At 37.6% G+C, this 21940-nt stretch overlaps 1 protein-coding gene across 1 annotated transcript in view; it reads right to left on the minus strand.

Moving 5' to 3' along the window:
- Stpg2 (sperm tail PG-rich repeat containing 2) overlaps positions 1–21940 on the minus strand; it is a 365571-nt gene that overhangs the window by 257201 nt on the left and 86430 nt on the right. Inside the window, exons 8-10 of the mRNA XM_075978987.1 lie at positions 14561–14717; positions 11222–11382; positions 6229–6321 (exon numbers count right to left, since the gene is read on the minus strand). Of these exons, the coding sequence (XP_075835102.1) occupies positions 6229–6321; positions 11222–11382; positions 14561–14717 (411 nt within the window). The remainder of the gene's footprint in view (positions 1–6228; positions 6322–11221; positions 11383–14560; positions 14718–21940) is intronic.

Genomic DNA, 21940 nt, shown 5'->3' on the forward strand with positions numbered 1-21940 from the left:
CTCCAAGATGCTGGGGTCTTCTCCTGCAACTAGGCTGCACTTTCACCTGGAGCCTCTCTTGGGCTCTCTGCTTGTTGCCAAGCCTCAGCTTCTCTGCATGACCCCTTAATCCTGAGCCTTCAACTGCTATTGCTGCACTTTCACCAAAGGCCTCCCCCGGTCTCTCACAGTGCCAAGCCTTAGCTGCTCTCAATGAAACCTTCGTGCCTTGTAAAACAGCACCATCTGGGTGACTCTTACACCACCAAGTTTGTTCAGCCTCAGGTGTTTAGAGCTTGTATCAAGGTGACATAGAACTCGTCATCACAGTGGGTAAAGATGGTTGCTGCCAAGCCTGAAAATTGCTGTTCAATTCCCAGAGCCCTCATGTGGGAAAGAGAAAAGCAGCTCCTAAAAATTGTCTGTGACCTTCACAAGTCTACCATGACATACTCCCCACATACACACACGTAAATAAATATAGGATAAAATGTAAATGTTTTTAAGTGTAGTAAAAATTTTCAAGATTCCAACTTATTTTTATTTTTAAAATTATTGTTATAAATTTTTTAAGTTTGATAGTGGTTATCACCAAATGAGCCATGAATTGACCTAGGAAAGTACATTAAACTCTCCCCATGACTTCCCTATTGAATTCATACTCTCTATACCTCTCAATAATTAGAGCGAAATTAACCTCAGCAATATGACTGCGCTCTGACTCTTCTGTGAGTTTCCACCAACTAACAGCAAGCAGGCAGCCCTTACATCCCTAAAACACAGGCTTGCCACTTTCCACTCACTGTAGAGCACAGAAATCACACTCTTGTGGTAATTATATCTGTCAAAATTAATTTTTAATTTTTAATTCATAGGAAAATACACTGAAATCATCACGGGGCTTTTGTCACTAAAGTGTCTCGCTTTTACACCTTAGACTCTGCCTTGGTTTTCTCATTAAAAGATGACCGTGATTATGGTATTCAAACTTGGTAGTATCGTCTGGAATGATGTACAGTATGAATTAAACACTAAGTAAGTATTAGCTCTTGTTTATATTAATAAACTCAATTTCATTAAAGTCTGCTGAAGACACGTACTTAATGTTTTGAATAATTCATCTCATTAAATAAATGAAATATAACATTCTCAGGGGCAATCCTTCTATCATAGAATGAAAACCAGAAGACTCCTGATAAGCAATTGTCCTTTAAATCCTTGAGTGGGTAGGAATCGTAGATACATGTGCATTTCCCTCCTAAGACTGCATTAGAGATGAATTAATGAATCCCTTCAGATTTCCCATCAAGGGTGTCTAAGACATCACTTTATCCCAAGGAGATTCCTGAGCCTATAAAATAAAGCTGAAGCTCATGAGGTTTGACAAAAGCCTGGGGTGAAATCAGCCTCGAATGTCCGCTTGCCACTTTCCAGCCACCTGAATGTAGCTTTGGCCTACATGCTCCTTTCATTCTAGCTCTTGAGAGATTTCATGAATATGCTCTTTCTTCATTTTATTCACAATTTTTGTTTTCAGAAAAGGAGTCAGTTAAGATTCAGTGTGTCTGCATACTATTCTAAACGTATATTCAACCACAAGCACAATTTATACTTTTATTTTAAAATATATTCACTTCATAAATAAAATTCAAGGCACACATAGAGTCTAAGCTAAATTACAAAATATGCCTCCTTTTAACAGCAATTGGATCTCGAGGTTGGTCAGTTTGTTTGTTTTTAACCATGTGGGGTTTTATTTGTTTCTTATCTGCACTCATCATTCCAGGTTAAAATGTTAAAATCAGGTCTAATTGTGGTGGCCCATTTCCTACCTCCATCAACTGCACTGGGGAATGAGAAATTGGGCACATTCTCTGCCTCTCAACCCACTTTAATTTTGTTATTCTTATTACTAATAGCTAAGTTTCTATGTCTGCATTACATCTTTAATTCTAATTGAGTCCTCCATCATAGAACAGGTTTGTTTAGTTGTTACTGTTCTGTATAGATCCAAGTGGTATAACTAGACACAAAGGAAAGTAAACGAAATCTGCCCCCATACTCCTGCTTCTGGACATATATATAATTCACACATAAGCTAAGATATAGTCACCTTTAAATTTGTTTTCACTTTTCCTCATTTTATGCAGGAAATGCTCCGTTACTTGTCTCTGTGCTCATATAACCCTTCTTTAATTTCCTCTCACCTCTTTTGTTAATTTTTACCAGATCAGCTCCATCTCAGGGCACATAAAGATACTAAACTTACTGTACTTTAGCAAGCTGGAAAATTTTTGCAAGATATTTAATTATACTGTGTAAAGATATGTCTCTGTGATTGGTTTAATGAAAAGCTAAATAGTCAATAGCTAGGCAAGAGATACAGCAGAAACTTCTGGAGAGAGAGAGAGCTCTGGGAAGAAGAAAGGTCCTGTGGAGCAATCTTTTTTTGTACACTATGAATATGTATCATTATCATTGGCTAATAAAGAGCTCACTGGCCTACAGCTGGGCAGGAAAAGGTTAGGAGGGAAAATAAGAGCAAGAGAGTGCTAGGGAGAGGAAAGGCAGAGTCAGAAGAGCCATTGCCGGCAGGTTGTAAGGAGAAGCTAGATAGGCATGCCGAATTGTGAAAAGGTAGCAAGCCATGTGACAAGCACAGACAAGAAATATGGGTTAATTAAATGTAGGAGTTGGGTAGTAACAAGCTTGAACTATTGACCGAGCATTTATAATTAATGTTAAGTCTCCAAGTCAGTTATTTGGGAAGCAGACGGACAGGACAGGAATACTTTACCTACAGAAAGGCAGTCACCAAAAGGCCACAGAGGGAGCCAGACTGCTCACAGATAAATAGAACTATAGATAAATACGATAAAGAGATAAATAAAGCACAGAGATAAACAGAACTGGGTAACTTATAAAAGCTAGTTAGAAACAACCCTTAGCTATAGGTCCAGTTTGCACAATTAACAATAAGTCTTCTTGTCATTTTTTGTGAGCTGATGGCCCAAATAAAAATCTGGCTACAGAAAATCATATTATTTGCTCTCTTCATTGAAATTTTGAGTGGATGCAAAATTCTATATCTAAAATTATTTCCTCGCACAAATCAGCAGCTGCACCCCTCTGCTTTCTCTGCACTCTGAGCAATTACTAACTGTGCAGCAGCCACTGTTCCCGGTGTGTTTCCATCTCTCTGTGCATGGTACCTTCCCCTGCGGCAGCTTTAAGGGTATTTTTTTTATTTATGTTTATCTGAAAATGAATGAGACTGTACAAAAAGACCTTAAATTCCATGTTTCTTGGCATTTTGGTGGGATCCTCATATTAAAAACTCATATTTTCACTCACTTTGGGATAACTGTACATTTTTTACAACAAATGGTCCTGTCATCTCTTGTATTCTGTTTTTTCATTACCTAATAACTGCTTTTTATTACACTAAAATGTTTTTATTTTTTGAAACTTCAAGGACTTCACTGAGACTGTATACAAGAAAGAGAAGCATGTCTGTTAGCTGTCTTTACTTGAAACCAAAGTCGGAGGGAGTTTTGTATGTTTATCCAAAATTACTTGAACACTTAAAATAATATATCCTGCTGTTTCGTGTGTGTGTGTGTGGAGAGAGAGAGAGAGAGAGAGAGAGAGAGAGAGAGAGAGAGAGAGAGAGAGAGAGAAAATGCTAAATATTTTCATTTTGAAGTCAAAATTACACAATGAATCCCATTGTTTCAGGCATTGAGAGGTTATTTAAAATCTGTTTTGAGTGTAGTAACTGATATCTTTCATTATACATGCATTTATTTTCATAGTATTGTCATTTATAGAAGGGATTTAAAAGCAATGTTTCCTTGACTAAAGAGTACTTTCGTTTCATTCAGTATTTTACTAGTAAGTGTGTGGCACCTGAAAAGACAACTCTAAGTGGGTGGAAAGGGGGACCATTATGAGTTCAGTACCCCAGAACCAACAGGATGAAAAAAGAGAACTAATTCTCACTAATTGTTCCCTGACCTCCACATCTACTGTGGCACGCATGTGAGTGTGTGTGTGTGTGTGTGTGTGTGTGTGTGTGTGTGTGTGTGTGTATAAAACATACATACAAGCTAAGTTGCTTATATTTATATATTTAGGAATACAAATGTTTATACAGATGCATAGATGTATATAACAATTAATGGAAAAGAGGGACATGATTTTGAAAGAGAGCAAGGAGGGGTATATGGAAAGGTTTGAAAGGAGGACCAGGAAGGGAGAAATAGTGCAATTATATTAAAATTTCAAAAAGTAAAAGAAATTTTTAAAAGATTAGGACCATACTAAAAATAAGTTCCCATCTACAAAGAAAGACAAACAACAACATGAGTGTGATAAAGTAAAAAAAACCACCTCTTCCCTAAGAGCTCAGCCACAGCATCTTCACACAGTGAAGCACACATGTGCACTCAGGTACATCACGTGTTTGTCCCTGCTGCCTCCAGTATTATGACATAGCTCTAAAGCCATCTGAAACAAAGTCTTCATTCAGTCGTGGATTCCTCTCGGCATGCTTCACTGTGGACCCCGTGTATATATGACAATTAAGCACTGAAGAACTCTCCATGATGAAGAAACGAGCTACTGGGGTGGATCACTCACTGAACGACTACAGAAAGTCAAACACAGCTCCAGAAGCCACTAGACGGTTCTAAGTGGTCTTTTTTAACAGTGCTTTTTGAGAATTTCACACATGAGCACTGCATCTATCTCTCTCAAATCTCTCACTCACTGTTCTCCAACTCCTTCCTCTCATTCCCAAATACATGACCTCCTCTTTGATGAGCATTTTACATGTCTACTATTATGTATATACACGTGCACATGAATATACGACCTGCTGAGTTTGGTAGGCTTTGCTTGTATGTACATGTGTTTAGAGCTGACCACTTGGGATTAAACAACCTTTGTGGGAGTTTTTCTCACGGGAGCAACTGATTCTTCCTTCTCTGACTTCCTGCTGTTCTTCACATAGGGATAGGGCCATGTTTTGAAGCCATAATTACAAAACAATTAAATAGAACCTTGTATTAATTTTAATCCTATCTCAGATTGTCAATTAATGCATAAAAAATTCACTTCTGAATTTCAAGAAATTCCTACGACTTCCAACAATTTCTCAACAACAGTAATTACTGTTGTTTTTGCTTCTTCCTTAACGTCATTCACCCTGTTCTTGAACCAGCTCTATTGCCACTAAAAAGATTATAAATTAACATAGCCATCTCTGACTTAGCAGTTTGATCTCAGCAGCACTCTGCCTCAGGTGCTACCTGTATTTTTAAATGCTGGTTGATGATCCCATTTTGCCAACTTGTCACCAATAATATATTTTAAAGATGATCTGCATTCTGCAATATTTGAATGATGCCTTATATACCTACCTTACTGTCTTAGTTTGGAGTGCAATAAAATACTGTGAGCTACAGAAACCTATTTCTCCCAGCTCGGAGGCTGGAAAAAAACACTATCAACACAGTCAAATTCAGCAAGTCACATGGCTTCTGTCCCCACAAATGGCAGCTTCTCCTGGGTTTAATGTCCTAGGAGGACCCAGGTGCTCCTGCCCATGTGACTTGATCACTTCCCAGGAAGTCTCATCTAATGCAATAATTTTGGACACTCAGATGTCAGCACATGAATTCAAGCACATACAAACATTCAAACCATCGCAAAATTATTATCTGGCCTAAATTTTTAACTACTTTATTTTGAGAACTTTTTAATAAATTCAATCTGAATGAAATAGTCAACTTCATTTTTCAGTTTAGTTTGCTTAATTTCTTCCATTTATCCAGTAAAAGTTATTTACAAAATTATCAACTGTCAGAAAAATTCAGATAGAAACAGTTTAAAATGCAAGCTAATAGGACTTAAAGAATAACTGGTGAGTCTTGGATTTCAAAATATAATTAAATTATAAACAAAATGCTTTATGGCTTAACTGAGTTGAATCTAAAGTGAACTTTCTATTTCAAATTCAACACATTAAGTTCAATTTTCATGTATGGCCTGTTAATAATGTCTCTGACTCTACAAATCCATGTAACCTGGTCTCTTACAGCAATATGTACTTTTGCTGAATATGGGAATACTAGCTAGTCAAAGACATTAGAGCAGGTTACCGAGGTCCCTAGTGTAATTCCTACATTACACAGTCTGCTCCACTCGGAAAGCTGCAGGTAAATTTGATTACAGGCTTCTCCTTACCTCATCTGGCACTACTGGAATTCTTTCTGTTCTTGACAACAAAGCAGCATTTTCATTAATCAAGTTGGGTAATTCATGAAGAATTCCACCAACCTGTGAATTCAAAATAAAAAAAAAAAGCATGTTAAAACAAAGACTTAAAGTCAGGGACGGTAATGCCTCCAGAAGTTCCTTTATTATATAAGACTGTTTTGGCTATCCTGGGTTTTTTGTTTTTCCATATAAAGTTGATTATTGTCCTCTCAAGATCTGTGAAGAATTTTGATGGGACCTTGATGGGGATTGCATTGAATCTATAAATTGCCTTTGGTAGAATTGCCATTTTTACTATGTTGATCCTCCCAATCCAAGAGCAAGGGAGATCCTTCCACTTTCTGGACTGTGACTGAAAAAGCAGGGGATAAAACCGGACTCTCTGAATATGGCGGACAATGAGGGCTGCTGAGAAGCCAAGGACAATGGCACTGGGTTTTGATCCTACTTCATGTTCTGGCTTTGTGGGAGCCTAGCCAGTTTGGATGTTCACCTTCCTAGACCAGGATGGAGGGGGCAGGACTTTAGACTTCCCACAGGGCAGGGAACCCTGACTGCTCTTCAGACTTGAGAGGGAGGGGGAGAGGAGTGGGGGGAGGAAGAGAGGAGTGGGGGGAGGAAGAGAGGAGTGGGAGGACGGGGAGAGGGGTGGGGGGAGGAGTGGGAGGCTGGGGAGAGGAGTGGGGGGAGGGGGGAGGAGTGGGAGGCTGGGAGGAGGCGGAAATTTTTTTTTCTTAATAAAAAAAAACAAAGACTTAAAAGAGTATATCACTTACTTTATGTAATTAGCACTAGAAACAATAAACTTTCAATAAATGAAGCTTGGCAATATTATTGCCCCACTAATAGAAGTAGACAAAGATTCAAAATTTAAATTTTACACAGGATATACAAGAAAAAAATTAAACTCAATGAGTTAATAAAATGGAAATAGTTTGTTATAAATCCTGTAGTTAAGTATAATCGAGCATCATAAATTATTTAAATACATAAAGGGATGCTACTATGAGATTGTGTCTCCTAGGGATGTCAGAAGCTACACCCATAATGTCTCACCAACATTGCTGCCTACACATGGGCTGAACAAGGGCAACAGCAACAGACATACTAGTGTGGACATGGGAAAGCCCAGGAGTCCTCAACACTAAGAACTACAAACAACTATGGAACACTGAGAGCAAGATAAATAGTAGTTTCCACTGAAGAGCACATCAATGGGTTTACAATAACAAATGATCAGCCCTGAAAAAAACATACAAGTAACATTAAGCAAACTGAGCAGGTTTTATATACATAATTAGTAATTTATATGTATATTCATATATGTATGCATATAGCAAAAATTATTGAAAAATGAGACCATGGATTTGAAAGAGAGCAAGTAGGGGTGTATGCGAGAGCTTGGAAGAAGCAACTAATGGTGGAATTATGCAATTTTACTATAATTTCAAAAATTAAAAGTAACAAGCTGAGTGTGGTGATACATGGCTTTAATCCAGGATAGAGAAGATAGAGGCAGGTGGATCTCTGTGAGTTTGAGGTTAACCTCGTCTACAAAGAAAGTTCCAGGACAGTCAGGGCTGTTACACAGAGTAATTTTGTCTTGAAAAACAGGAAAATAAATAAACAAACAAAATAAACATATTAGAATTAATTTTAGCTATATCCAAATATATTTAGATATCAATTACTTTTCAGTATCACAACCGTATAGTGCAATCTCAAAAACAAAAAATTAAAATTTATATTTTCAATTATATAGCATTATTTGTTAGCACTTTATTATTAACACATAAAACATATTAGCTAAAATTTTACTTAATTATGTGCAGTTCTGAACTAATACAGTTTCTAAGTAAAATGATCAATACTCTTTTAATATGATAATTTCTCACAAGCATTGAAGATGAAAATCAATAAGCTAGAAGAAGCAGGTAATCTACAATTTTAATCTACAATTAATTAATCCCTGTGAAGCACTGCTTCCAATTTAATCTAATTTATTCATCTGGATTTATTTAAACTTTATAAATAGTTGCAACGTTCTATGTTTATACACAAAGGATAACGGTTTATAGCCCCATCTTTATAGAGCTCACTGTTCTCACTTCATAATTTAACATCTGTATTTTGTATTTCAGAATTTGATGTATAGTAGATAATGGTCTGATATATCTATTTCTTTATTCATTTTATGATTAACATTAATTTACTAAAAAGCTGAACATATCCTTACATGTTATCTCTATAAAATTATCCACTCCTTTAGCCAAAATGCTGAGGTTAGTTCTAACAGTAAACCCAATTTTGTGTCAAAATGACAAAAAAACTAAAAGTAAAGCGATAAGGGCCCTGAAAAACATGGGAATAGAGGAACATACCTCATGACAATAAAAGTACATGTGATAAACTTAAACCCAATATTACAGAAAATAAGGACAAAGTTAAAATATTTCCACTAAAACTGGGGAAAGTTGGAGGTATCTATTTCCAACAAATATATTACACTGGAGCACTAAGAGTTTCCCAATGTAAATTTAATTGCAGACCAGACAAATACACTAGTAAACTTTTTCAGAACCTTAGAGAAGAGCTGCTAACAGAAATGCTCCTCAAATCACTCACTAACTAAAAGGAAAATATAAGATTGAGCTTATACACACAAGCGTGAAGAGGGGGAAAAGTGCAAGGCAGAAGTACGCTAAGAGATGTTCAGAGTCTAACAAATAATCCAACATGCATATGCATAAGGATTCAAGACGTGGGAAAGGACAGGCAGAAGAAATATATGTAGAAGCAACAGACAGAAATTATTTCAAATTGATGCCACACAGCAAGCCAAGATGAAACGGCTTTGCAATTTGGAGACAGATGCACTGAAATGAAAGTAGCACAGTCATATGGAATATGTAAAGGAGAGACACAAAAACATCACAGGAAAAATTCACTTCACAGGAAAAACAATATGGAGAACAACCCACGTCTCACCAGAAGACACATAAACATCACTAAAGTGCTGGAAGTAACCAGCAACCTAAAAATTCACACAGCCCCCAAAATTTCAAGCTTTATACAAAACCGACCTTTAAAGACAACCCAAGCCTACATACAATAACTCAGCAACAGCCGACCTATACAAGGAGAAACACAAGGTGTCTATTTTTCAGGAAGACAGAAAAAATTCCCAACAGAAACCGGAAAATGCAGAAAGGAGTGAGCCACATGGTAATGGCATACCAGTGGATACAGGCAATGCAAAGTAGTAATATTACAAGAGTTTAAAATATGCAAATTTAGAATCTGGGATGATGTAGCAAAATGGAGTAAAAATGCTCTAAGTTAGGACTGTTAAAGAAATGATAAGACTCATTATTTTTATTTGGATGACAGTGTCCAGAGAATGCCACTAAGCCTCCTATGGGAAGAACAATGGAAACTAAAACTAATGAACTAATAGTACATTTTACACAAAGCATAACAAAACGTTTAAAAAACTGCTAAAATTCATTACAGGTCCATTAAAATCACTAAGGTAGATTTAATGTCCTAATTAAAATATGCTTTTATCAAAGTGAAACTTATTAAATACATAAAAAGATATGTAAGAAAAAGATTGAAATGAAGTTTAGAAATACAAAACAATCTGCCAATCAAAAGACTAAAATCCTTTAGAGCAGATATAGTCATGTTAAACTTCTTCATTGAGCAACTCATTAATAAAGTAGTGACTTCAATGGAAAATAAGTTGACAAAACCAGAGAGCTATTGAAAACTGTCAGATACACTGTGTGTGTGAAGGGGGGTATGGTTAAGGGAATGAGAAGAAATACAGTAAAATAAAAATGTCTACAAGTTAATTAAATGTAGATATGAGTATCCTATTATATTCTGTTTCAAGTTACCAAATATTGTGAGTTTCAAGCACTAACAGAAGACACAGGCTCCTGAGCCAGAGACAAGAGGCTTGCTACCCATTGTGACATGGCATGGGTTCCAAAGAGCCACCCAACACCTGAGGGACAGCCCTTGATCCCACTGTTAGGAATCTTACAAGTAGACCAAGCTATACAACTGTCACATATATGTAGAGAGCCAGGTCGGTCCCATGCAAGTTCCCTGGTTATTGGTTCAGACTCTGTGAGCTCCTTTGAGCCAACGTTAGCTATTTCTGTGGGGGTTTTTAATACCCTTGAGCCCTCTGGGTCCTACAATCTTTCCTCCTTCTCTTCAGCAGGATTCTCTGAGCTCAGCCTAATGTTTGGCTTTGGATCTTTGCATCTATTTCCATCAGTTACTGGAAGAAGGCTCTCTGAGAACAACTGGGGTAGTCACCAATTTATGAGTATATCAAAATATCGTTGGGCATCATTACATCTGTATCTGATGGAAGCAGATGCAGAGATCCACAGCTAAGCAATCCAGGGCTTAGAGTCCAATTGAAGAGAGGGAGGAGGGATTATATGAGCAAGGGAACAAGATCATGATGGGAAAACCTACAAAGATAGCAGACCCAAGCTAGTGGGAGCTCACTAACTCTAGACTGACAGCTGGGGAACCTGCATGGGACCAAACTAGGCTTTCTGAATGTAAGTGACAGTTCGGTGGCTTGGGCAGTCTGTGGGGCCAATGGCAGTGGGACCTGTATTTATCCACAGCAGAAGAACTAGCATTTTGGAGACCATTCCCTATGGAGGAATACCTTGCTCAGCCTCGAACCGGGGGGAGGGGCTTGGTGTTGTCTTAACTCCATATGCTAGACTTTGTTGACTCCCCATGAGAGGCTTCACCCTTTCTGAGAAGTGGATGAGGGATTGGGTGGGGAGCAAGTGGAGAGGGAGTGAAAGAAAAAAGGGTGGGAGAATTGTGGTTGGTATTTAAAATGAAAAAAACTTTTAAATGAAACATTAAATAAATAAATAAAAATGAATCACAAAATAAAAATTTGCCATTAACATATCACCTGATAATCACAAGGTGCTGGACCACTGGAAACTTCTTTCTGATCTGTGATCAATGTTCGAGGGACAGTAGAACCAAATGCAGTTTTCTTTAGTTTCTTCAAGCAGGTATTTTGAACCTTGGCAATTACAGTGTTATTTGCAATATCATAAGAACCAGGGCCTAAAATTATGAAGAACATTATATATAAGAATAAGTACACTTTTAAGAACTTTTTTAAATTCAATAACATTAGGTAAATATTTTAAAGAGGGGTTCATATATTTCTGGCCAAATTAAAATGGTATAGATACTTTTTTAAGATATATCAAAATATTATCCTGAACCCTCTTCTTGGGCTGCTGCCAAACTAAGTATTGCAGTAAAATCCAGTCAGGTTTTTACTGTTCTACACAGTAGCAATAAATCTCACATCTTCATCAACATCAGTGTCAGATTTGGTAAGAAAATTGAAAATTTTCTAAATGAGGAATTAGTTAAAATAGAGCTTTTCCCACATTAAAAAATGTGAAAACCATTACAAAGATTTGGGCCTCTGTATGATAATATGCTAGACAGTTTGAAAATGAAACAATTAAATGAGAGTATATGTAATTTAGTTGGGACTTATAAAATGTCAATTGTAAACATTATCAGCATTATCATTGTTGCTTTATCACTAAAAAAAGTTAGCTAATCTTTTAGTGCTAAGATACAGGCCTTAGAAAAACCTTATAAAATGGAGATATTCAAATCCAAAAAGAGGAATTAAATGGAGAACCAATTTTAGCATTGCATTATAAGAATAGAGAGGAACAATCTAAAGTTTATAAATAATCAACCTTAATATATCCACTAACTTTACAAAAATTGCCAAACGGCAGAGGCACTGTTAAAACTAACTGAACTCCTGTGCCAATGTTAGATTTAAGGAGATTCATGGAAGCAATAGCCTCTTATGGCATACATACACCTTTTGTGAAGCAATGTTAAACTCATGGTCAGTTTGTAATAGAATTATCCATAAAAACTGGATAGAATAGATTAAAGGTGTTTTAGAGCCTGGTCCACAATTATAATGGAGTACCTGGATTAAAAAAAAGGCTAAGATTATTGAACAATGGAGTAACCTAGAGGTAGCAAAATCTCCCTAGATCAACATCATGAAGAAGGAGATTATGCTACTATAGAAAGGCAACCTGTATATAATGACCATACCAAGGATTTATGCTGTGCAGGAGCTTTGAATGGGAAAGAAAATTGAGTCATTTACTAAAATATACAGAGCCCAGAGGAAGCCTTTACAGATTTCTTACAAAGATTGACTTCGGCAGTAAATAGAATGATATCAAATTCAAAGCTCGATAAGTAATAATTGAATCTCTGGCTTTGAAAATGTTAATTCTCTATTGACCATTAAAGCAAGGTCAGTACCTTTGGAGGAATAGATTCGAGATACAGGTAATATTGAATGTTTTGGCCATAATGATACATGGATAGGAGAGGTGATTTCCAGATTTTTGAGAAATAAAATCACAATGTCAAGTGCTATAATTGCAACAAACAAGGTCAGTGTAAAAGGGACTGTAGACAACGCTTTCCTAGAAACAATGCTTTTCTAAGAATGATCTATTCCGAATACTCCTCCCTTCTGGATTATGTGGCAGGTGTGCAAATGTGGGCATTAGATTGATGAATGTACTTCCACAAGGAATATTCAAGGTAATCCTTTACCATTGGGAAACTCTGGGAGGGGCCTCATGCAGGCCTTTATGCCAAATTCAGCCCCTATACTAGGGGTTTGAATTTTGCATATTATATACAAATTTTCTAAATTGATACAAATTTGAGATTAATTTTTTTAGCACATACTATACATATATTTCTACTCTTGTTCAAGGTATTGTACCTATACAACTCATTTCACAATGTAATGCAAATTTTTAATCCTTGAAAATTATTATTACCAACTGTTTAGGATAATAAGGAAATGCTGATTAGTAGTTAATCACCTATTATAATCAAACTTGTAGTCATATTAGGTATGTTTTCAAGATCAAACAGGGATATATTTTAATTTAGACTGCTCATCTTCAAATACTTCAGAGATCTACAGAATATGGCATTTAATATGTCTTAGTAACAAAGTTTTTTTATGAGAATGAGACAGGTCTGCTCCTGTCTCAACTTCAGAGAAGATAATGGGTATCAAAGAAACTCCACATGGAGTTTACTTTCTTTGTGGCAGAAGTAAGCCATTGGACAAGAAAGTGTCCTTGCCTCAACTGCTGACAGGACGTCATCCAAATTAGACAGGTAGGACACAAAAGAGGGTGACTGCCAAACATTTTCAAGACAAGGTGGGACAGACCTTCAAAAATCCTGCCTCATGGAAAAGTCTATCAAATATTCTATGCTTGTAGGCCAAAGATGGATGCCCCATATTTGCAGTGGAAACTTGTGTGACTGTCCACGCAGTCAGCTATTTTTGTCATTCTCTCATCTTTTGAAAGTGACTTGCTCACACCTTCTGCTTATGCAGTTAGTATTATTTCCTTCTCGGTTCTCTGAGGGAGTTGAAAACTAGATAGTTAAAGTTACAGTTTTCCTTGTTTAACAGACTAAAAAAGAAAAAAGAAATTTACTAAAGAAATATAGGTATATAAGGTTGAGAGACATTAAAAGATAATTTTGAATAGCTAATACAAATTAGAATTGAAAGGGAATAATGTACAACACTCGAACTCACCAAGTAGAATAGATAATGGAGTACTTTCTCTGAATTTGTCAAATGCTAATGGACTAGGCATTGCTAATGTATTTACTACATTATAAATTGTATATAGTTATTATATTTATTATATATAGTTTTTCTTATGTTAGTTACAGCCTTCTTTTTATTTTAGACAAAAGGGTAAATATAGTGGTATATTATTTGTGTTTTAATAAATAAACCTTGCCTGAAGATCAGTGCAAAGCACCCACACTAGTCAGCCATACAGGTGAGGTAGTAGATGCACATGCCTTTAATCCCAGTAATCCCAGAAGGCACACTAGTTAGCTACACAGGTCAGGCAGTGGTGGTGTATGCCTTTAATCCCAGCACTAGAGAGGAAGATAAAGCAGGATGAGACAGATCTCAAGCTCGGACTCAATCTGAGGATTCCTGGAGGCAGGATCGCTCATTTTCTGTCTGAGGTAGAGGTAAGAGCCAGTGGCTGGCTGCTTTGCTTTTCTGATCTTCAGGTTGAACCCCAATATCTGTCTCTGGGTTTTTAATTATTCATGCTACATATCTACATATCCATCTTGTGAAAAACAAGAAGTTGCATGCAGTTAGAGTGGAAAAGTAACAGCAAACCTGGCATTTCCTGTGCCGTGCAGTCCTCTATGAATCGGGCAGCAGTTTGCCCAAATGGAGACTTGTGTCCTGATCTTTTCTTTGAGCACTTAAAAGCAGTCCGTATTTCATTATATGTGCCAGGAGCTGGGGTACTGGATTTGATAGACACAAATCTCTAGGAAAATGAAAGAAGAAGAGGAAGAGGAGGAGGAGGAGGAGGAGGAGGAGGAGGAGGAGGAGGAGAAGAAGAAGAAGAAGAAGAAGAAGAAGAAGAAGAAGAAGAAGAAGAAGAAGAAGAAGAAGAAGAAGAAGAAGAAGAAGAAGAGGGGGGCGGAGGAGGAGGAGGAGGAGGAGGAGGAGGAGGAGGAGGAGGAGGAGAGGAGAAGGAGAAGAAGAAGAAGAAGAAGAAGAAGAAGAAGAAGAAGAAGAAGAAGAAGAAGAAGAAGAAGAAGAAGAAGAAGATTCCACAATTGATTAGTTAACTACTTCTCTATGCAAGAAAGACAATAAAGATGAGTTAAGATCTTTTGATCATTGAAATGTAATATACTTACGTGGCTTTTGGTAAAGGCTCTGACACACTAATACTATTATGCATGCATGTGCCTCACTTCCTTAAGAAAGAAATAGTGTTGAGATGAGATTCTAGATCTAGATGACATGATATGGACAATTTTCACTTCTAAATACTCTTCACCCAATAAACTGTATGATCTAAGATGATTAGTGTTATAGATTTCTATGTGCATATATGTGAGGGGTCTGTGTGTGTGCATGTGTGTGTGTGTGTGTGTGTGTGTGTACAAATGTCTGCATAGGGGAGACAAGGTTAAGTCAGAAATCTCTTTCAGCTGCTTCTCCAACTTAAATACAGGGTCTTTCATGAACATGGAACTCACTTGTTGGGTAGACTGGCTGGCCAGAAAACCCCAGAAATCCTCTTGTATTTACCTTCCAATACTGATGTAGTCAAATACCGGCTACCTGGAGCATTTCTACTTTTTACCCCCTATGCTATGGTAAATAAAATAATTGCCCACATGTTTCCATTTGCTTTTGCTTTTAGAAAGATTTTTTTAACTATTTCTATTCCTCTTGATTTTTACCACTTGTGAATAAATGAAATACTGCCATGCTTCCAAAAGACAAACCACACTTTATTAAAAGCTTCAAAGAAGTACTCATTGATGCCTCTCATCTTCTCTCTACATCTATGTGATCTTGCTTGTGTTGTGGGTAGTAGTTCCCAATGAATAACATTTTCTTATTCCATGGTGGAAATTCATCCATAGGGTGGTGAATTTCATAGTACCTGCATAATATCAACCAACCCACTTGCACAGGTCTGGGAACCACCAAAGCTCTCAGAAGTTGATATGAGTGCACTGCATCTGAGAGCCATCCCAGCTGCTTGCCATCCTTTCCAGAGAGCCTATGACATTGCTCTCCAGCTCATCCAGTGTGTGTTTATAAAACCAGTCAGTAGTGTGCGTGTTTTCCTTTTGTCCTTCTTTCTTATACAAAATTGTAGTGGATCAAATGTCTGCATTCTGTAATAATAATAATAATTAAGGCCAACTAAGGGCCTCTAAGAGGAACAAGAGAAGGACAGGTTGGCTCCTGGGTATGTGAATTTTTAAAATATCATGAGTAATTCTAAATTGCATCCAGAATTTGCAACCATGGTTACAAAAATAATTGCACTTTGTAAAGTATTATATAAAAACATGAGGAGATTCATTGTATTTTGGTAAAATACTGGAACCTTCCAGAATATGTCTAAAATTTCCCAGAGGCATAACAATATTTACTCCTATAAAGCAGAGAATCTGACCCTAAGTCTACCTTCTTAGTTGAATTATTTATTTTTCTATTGTTGTAATTAATGTATCTTTTCATAAGGAAATAAACATACTACCTCTATCAGGCAATCATGTTCGGTTTTATTTCCTCTGTGTCTTCTGCCATTATTCTGTTTTTTACTATCATCCATTTGAACAAAATTATTCTTTTCTTTTCCATTCATAAAATACAATTTAAATGATTGGTAACAAATGACATAAAATTAGAACTTTATATATTAGATGAATGAAAGTTGTATAAAAGCTAGAAAGTAGTAGTTATAAACTGTATTTTTAAAAATCAAGGGCTATCCCATCCAGCTTACATCCAGATCCCCCCACCCCCTGTCTCCCTCCCCCCCCCCCCCCCCCCCCCCCGCCTCCCTTCCTTGGTGGCAGAGCACCTCCCTGCTCTGCCTGCTTGGGCGCTGGGTCCTAACCCGAAGCGGAGGGTAAAGGGGAGCTCGGTAGCTCCTTTGTCCCCATAGCCTGCCTGCAGCAAGCAGGGTGGGCCCTTTGTTTGCGAGCGAACCAAGCAGCACGAAGTTTCGATCCGGGAACCTAGTAAAACATCCTTGTGGTGAGTGAGTGCTGCGGCACCCGGGAACAGCCCGCCTACACTTCCTGGTCATCCTGCAGGGGCTATACTGCCCGGTACCTCCTCTCTCTTCCTATCTCATCCAGCTTACATCCAGATCCCCCCACTCCCTGTCTCCCTCCATCCCTCCCTTCTTGAGCGGCAGAGCGCCTCCCTGCTCAGCCTGCTTGGGCGCTGGGACTGAACCCGAAGGTGAGTGCAAAGGGGAAGGCAGTAGCTCCTTTGTCTCCATAGCCTGCCTGCAGCAAGCAGGGTGGGCCCTTTGTTTGCAAGCTAACCAAGCAGCAAGGAGATCCGAACTAGACTCCAGGAGAAAAATCACTGGGGAGTGACATCACTGGGAAGGTACATCAGTGGGCAAGAAGACCTGATCCTGTAAAAGAAGATCCATAGGAGAATATTGGGAGGAAGAGATGGGGAGATGCCAATGCAAGAATTCACCGAACAATCTGAAAAACAACACAAAACCACCAGAAGCCAGCGACCTCACAACAGGAGGACATGAACACCTTAATCAAGAAGAAGTAGAAAAAACTGACTTCATGACAGTGATTGACACCCTTAAACAGCATATAAAAAACGCCCTTATAGAAATGGATGAGAAGTATAACAGAAAGTTCGAAGAATTGAGTAAATCAGTGAATGATACCCTAGGAAAGCAAGGAAAAACAATCAAGCAGATAATGGAAACAGTTCATGATTTGAAAAATGAAATGGAGGCAAAGAAGAAAACACAAACAGAGGGCAGACTGGACATGGAAAATCTAGGTAAACGAATAGAGACTACAGAAACAAGCATAACCAGCAGAATACAAGAGATAGAAGAAAGAATCTCAGATTCTGAGGATAACATAGAGAAAATAAACGCACTGATCAAAGAAAACAGCAAGTCCAACAAACTCTCATCACAAAACATTCAGGAAATATGGAACACAATAAAAAGACCAAACCTAAGAATAATTGGAGTAGAAGAAGGAGAAGAAGTGCAGCTCAACGGTCCAGAAAATATACTTAATAAAATTATAGAAAAAAACTTTCCCAACCTGAAGAAGGATGTACCTATGAAGGTTCTAAAAGCATACAGAACACCAAATAGGCTGGATCAAAAAAAAAGAAAAAATCCCATCGCCATATAATAATCAAAACACAAAATATACAGAATAAAGAAAGAATATTAAGAGCCGCAAAGGAAAAAGGCCAACTTACTTATAAAGGTAAACCTATCAGACTTACACCTCACTTCTCTATGGAAACCATGAAAGCCAGAAGGTCCTGGATAGATGTACAGCAAAAACTAAGAGACCATGGATGCAAGCCCAGACTACTATATCCAGCCAAGCTTTCGTTCACTATAAATGGAGAAAACAAAATTTTCCAGGATAAAAACAAATTTAAACAATACGTAGCCACAAATCCAGCCTTACAGAAAATAATAGAAGGAAAATCACTAACCAAGGAGTCCAACAAAGACGTCAATAACTCAGACATCTAGAGACCCTTCACCAGCGCAACTCAAAGAAGGGAAACACACAAACCCTACTACTAAAAAAGTGACCGGAGTTAACAACCACTGGTCATTAATATCACTTAATGTCAATGGGCTCAACTCACCTATAAAAAGGCACAGGCTAAGAGATTGGATACGAAAACAGGATCCAACATTCTGCTGTCTACAAGAAACACACCTCAACCACAAAGACAGGCACCTACTCAGAGTAAAGGGCTGGGAAAAGGCTTATCAAGAAAATGGACCTAAGAAACAAGCAGGTGTGGCCATACTAATTTCTAACAAAGTGGACTTCAAACTTAAATCAATCAGAAGAGATGGAGAGGGACATTTTATACTTATAACAGGAACAATTCATCAAAAAGAAGTCTCAATCCTGAATATCTATGCCCCTAATATAAAAACACCCACGTACGTATAAGAAACATTGCTAAAATTCAAGGCAGCCATCAAACTGCACACACTAATAGTAGGAGACTTCGACACTCCTCTCTCACCAATGGACAGGTCAATCAGACAGAAACCTAACAGAGAAATTAGAGAATTAATGGAGGTAATGAAGCAAAAGGACTTAACAGACATCTATAGATTATTCCACCCAAAGAGGAAAGAATATACCTTTTTCTCTGCAGCTCATGGAACCTTCTCGAAAATTGACCACATACTCGGTAACAAAGCTAACTTACACAGCTACAAAAAAATATTACTAACCACCTGTGTCTTATCAGACCACCATGGATTAAAGTTAGAATTCAACAACAATGCTACCCCCAGAAAGCCTACAAACTCATGGAAACTGAACAGTCAACTACTGAATCATACCTGGATTAAGGAAGAAATAAAGAAAGAAATTAAAGTCTTCCTTGAATTCAATGAAAATAAAGAAACAACATACTCGAACTTATGGGACACTATGAAATCAGTCCTAAGAGGAAAGTTCATCGCACTAAGTGCCCACTTAAAGAAAACAGAGAAAGCACATATTGGAGACTTAACAGCCCACCTGAAAGCTCTAGAAAAAAAAGAAGCAGACTCAACTAGGAGGAGTAGAAGACTGGAAATAATCAAACTGAGGGCTGAAATCAACAAAATAGAAACAAAGAAAACAATCCAAAGAATCAATGAATCAAGAAGCTGGTTCCTGGAGAAAATCAACAAGATTGACACACCCCTATCCAAACTAATCAAACGGCAGAGAGAAAATTTGCAAATTAACAAGATCAGAAATGAAAAGGGGGACATAACCACAAACACAGAGGAAATTCAGAGAGTCATTAGATCTTACTACAAAAGCCTGTATGCCACAAAACTGGAAAATGTAAAAGAAATGGACACTTTTTTAGATAAATACCATTTACCAAAATTAAACCAGGACCAGGTGAACAATCTAAACAGACCTGTCAGTCGCGAAGAATTAGAAGCTGTTATCAAAAACCCCCCTACCAAAAAAAGCCCAGGGCCAGATGGTTTCAATGCGGAATTCTACAAGAACTTCCAAGAAGACCTAATACCTATACGCCTCAATGTATTCCACAATATAGAAACTGAAGGGTCATTACCAAATTCCTTTTATGAAGCTACAGTTACTCTGATACCAAAACCACACAAAGACTCAACCAGGAAAGAGAATTACAGGCTGATCTCACTCATGAATATCGACGCAAAAATCCTCAACAAAATACTGGCAAACCGAATCCAAGAACACATCCGAAAAATTATCCATTATGATCAAGTAGGCTTCATTCCTGAGATGCAGGGCTGGTTCAACATACGAAAATCTATCAATGTAATCCAGCATATAAATAAACTGAAAGAAAAAAACCATATGATCATTTCATTAGATGCTGAAAAAGCATTTGACAAAATTCAACATCCATTTATGTTAAAAGTCTTGGAGAGATTAGGGATACAAGGGTCATACCTAAATATAATAAAAGCTATATACAGCAAGCCGACAGCTAACATCAAATTAAACGGAGAGAAACTCAAAGCCATCCCGCTTAACTCAAGAACACGACAAGGCTGTCCACTCTCGCCATACCTCTTCAATATAGTGCTGGAAGTTCTAGCAATAGCAATAAGACAACATAATGGGATCAAGGGGATTCGAATTGGAAAGGAAGAAGTTAAACTTTCGTTATTTGCAGATGATATGATAGTGTACATAAGCGACCCCCAAAACTCCACCAAAGAACTCCTACAGCTGATAAACACCTTTAGTAATGTGGCAGGATACAAGATCAACTCCAAAAAATCAGTCGCCCTCTTATACACAAAGGATATGGAAGCAGAGAGGGAAATCAGAGAAGCTTCTCCATTCACGATAGCCACAAACAGCATAAAATATCTTGGGGTAAATCTAACGAAGGAAGTGAAAGATCTATTTGACAAGAACTTTAAGGCATTGAAGAAAGAAATTGAAGAGGATACCAAAAAATGGATGGACATCCCTTGCTCTTGGATTGGGAGGATCAACATAGTAAAAATGGCAATTCTACCAAAGGCAATTTATAGATTCAATGCAATTCCCATCAAGATCCCATCAAAATTCTTCACAGATCTGGAGAGGACAATAATCAACTTTATATGGAAAAACAAAAACCCAGGATAGCCAAAACAATCCTACACAATAAAGGATCTTCTGGAGGCATTACCATCCCTGACTTCAAACTCTATTACAGAGCTACAGTAATGAAAACAGGGTGGTACTGGCATAAAAACAGAGAAGTCGACCAATGGAATCGTATAGAAGACCCGGATTTTATCCCACAAACCTATGAACACCTCATTTTCGATAAAGGAGCGAAAAGTATACAATGGAAGAAAGAAAGCATCTTCAACAAATGGTGCTGGCACAACTGGATGTCAACCTGTAGAAGAATGAAAATAGACCCATATCTATCACCGTGCACAAAACTCAAGTCCAAATGGATTAAAGACCTCAATATCAGCCCGAAAACACTGAACCTGATAGAAGAGAAAGTGGGAAATACCCTACAACAGATGGGCACAGGTGATCGCTTCTTAGGTATAACCCCAGAAGCACAGACATTAAGGGCAACATTGAATAAATGGGACCTACTAAAACTGAGAAGCTTCTGTAAAGCAAAGGACACTGTCACTAAGACACAAAGGCAACCTACTGACTGGGAGAAGATCTTCACCAACCCCGCAACAGACAAAGGTCTGATCTCCAAAATATATAGAGAACTCAAGAAACTAGACTTTAAAATGCTAATTAACCCAATTAAAAAATGGGGCACTGAACTGAACAGAGAATTCTCAACAGAAGAAGTTCAAATGGCCAAAAGACACTTAAGGTCATGCTCAATTTCCTTAGCAATCAGGGAAATGCAAATCAAAACAACTTTGAGATATCATCTTACACCAGTCAGAATGGCTAAAGTCAAAAACACCAAGGATAGCCTTTGCTGGAGAGGCTGTGGAGGAAG

This window comes from Microtus pennsylvanicus, chromosome 7 (genome assembly GCF_037038515.1).
Source record: "Microtus pennsylvanicus isolate mMicPen1 chromosome 7, mMicPen1.hap1, whole genome shotgun sequence".
NCBI classification, from domain to species: Eukaryota; Metazoa; Chordata; class Mammalia; order Rodentia; family Cricetidae; genus Microtus; species Microtus pennsylvanicus.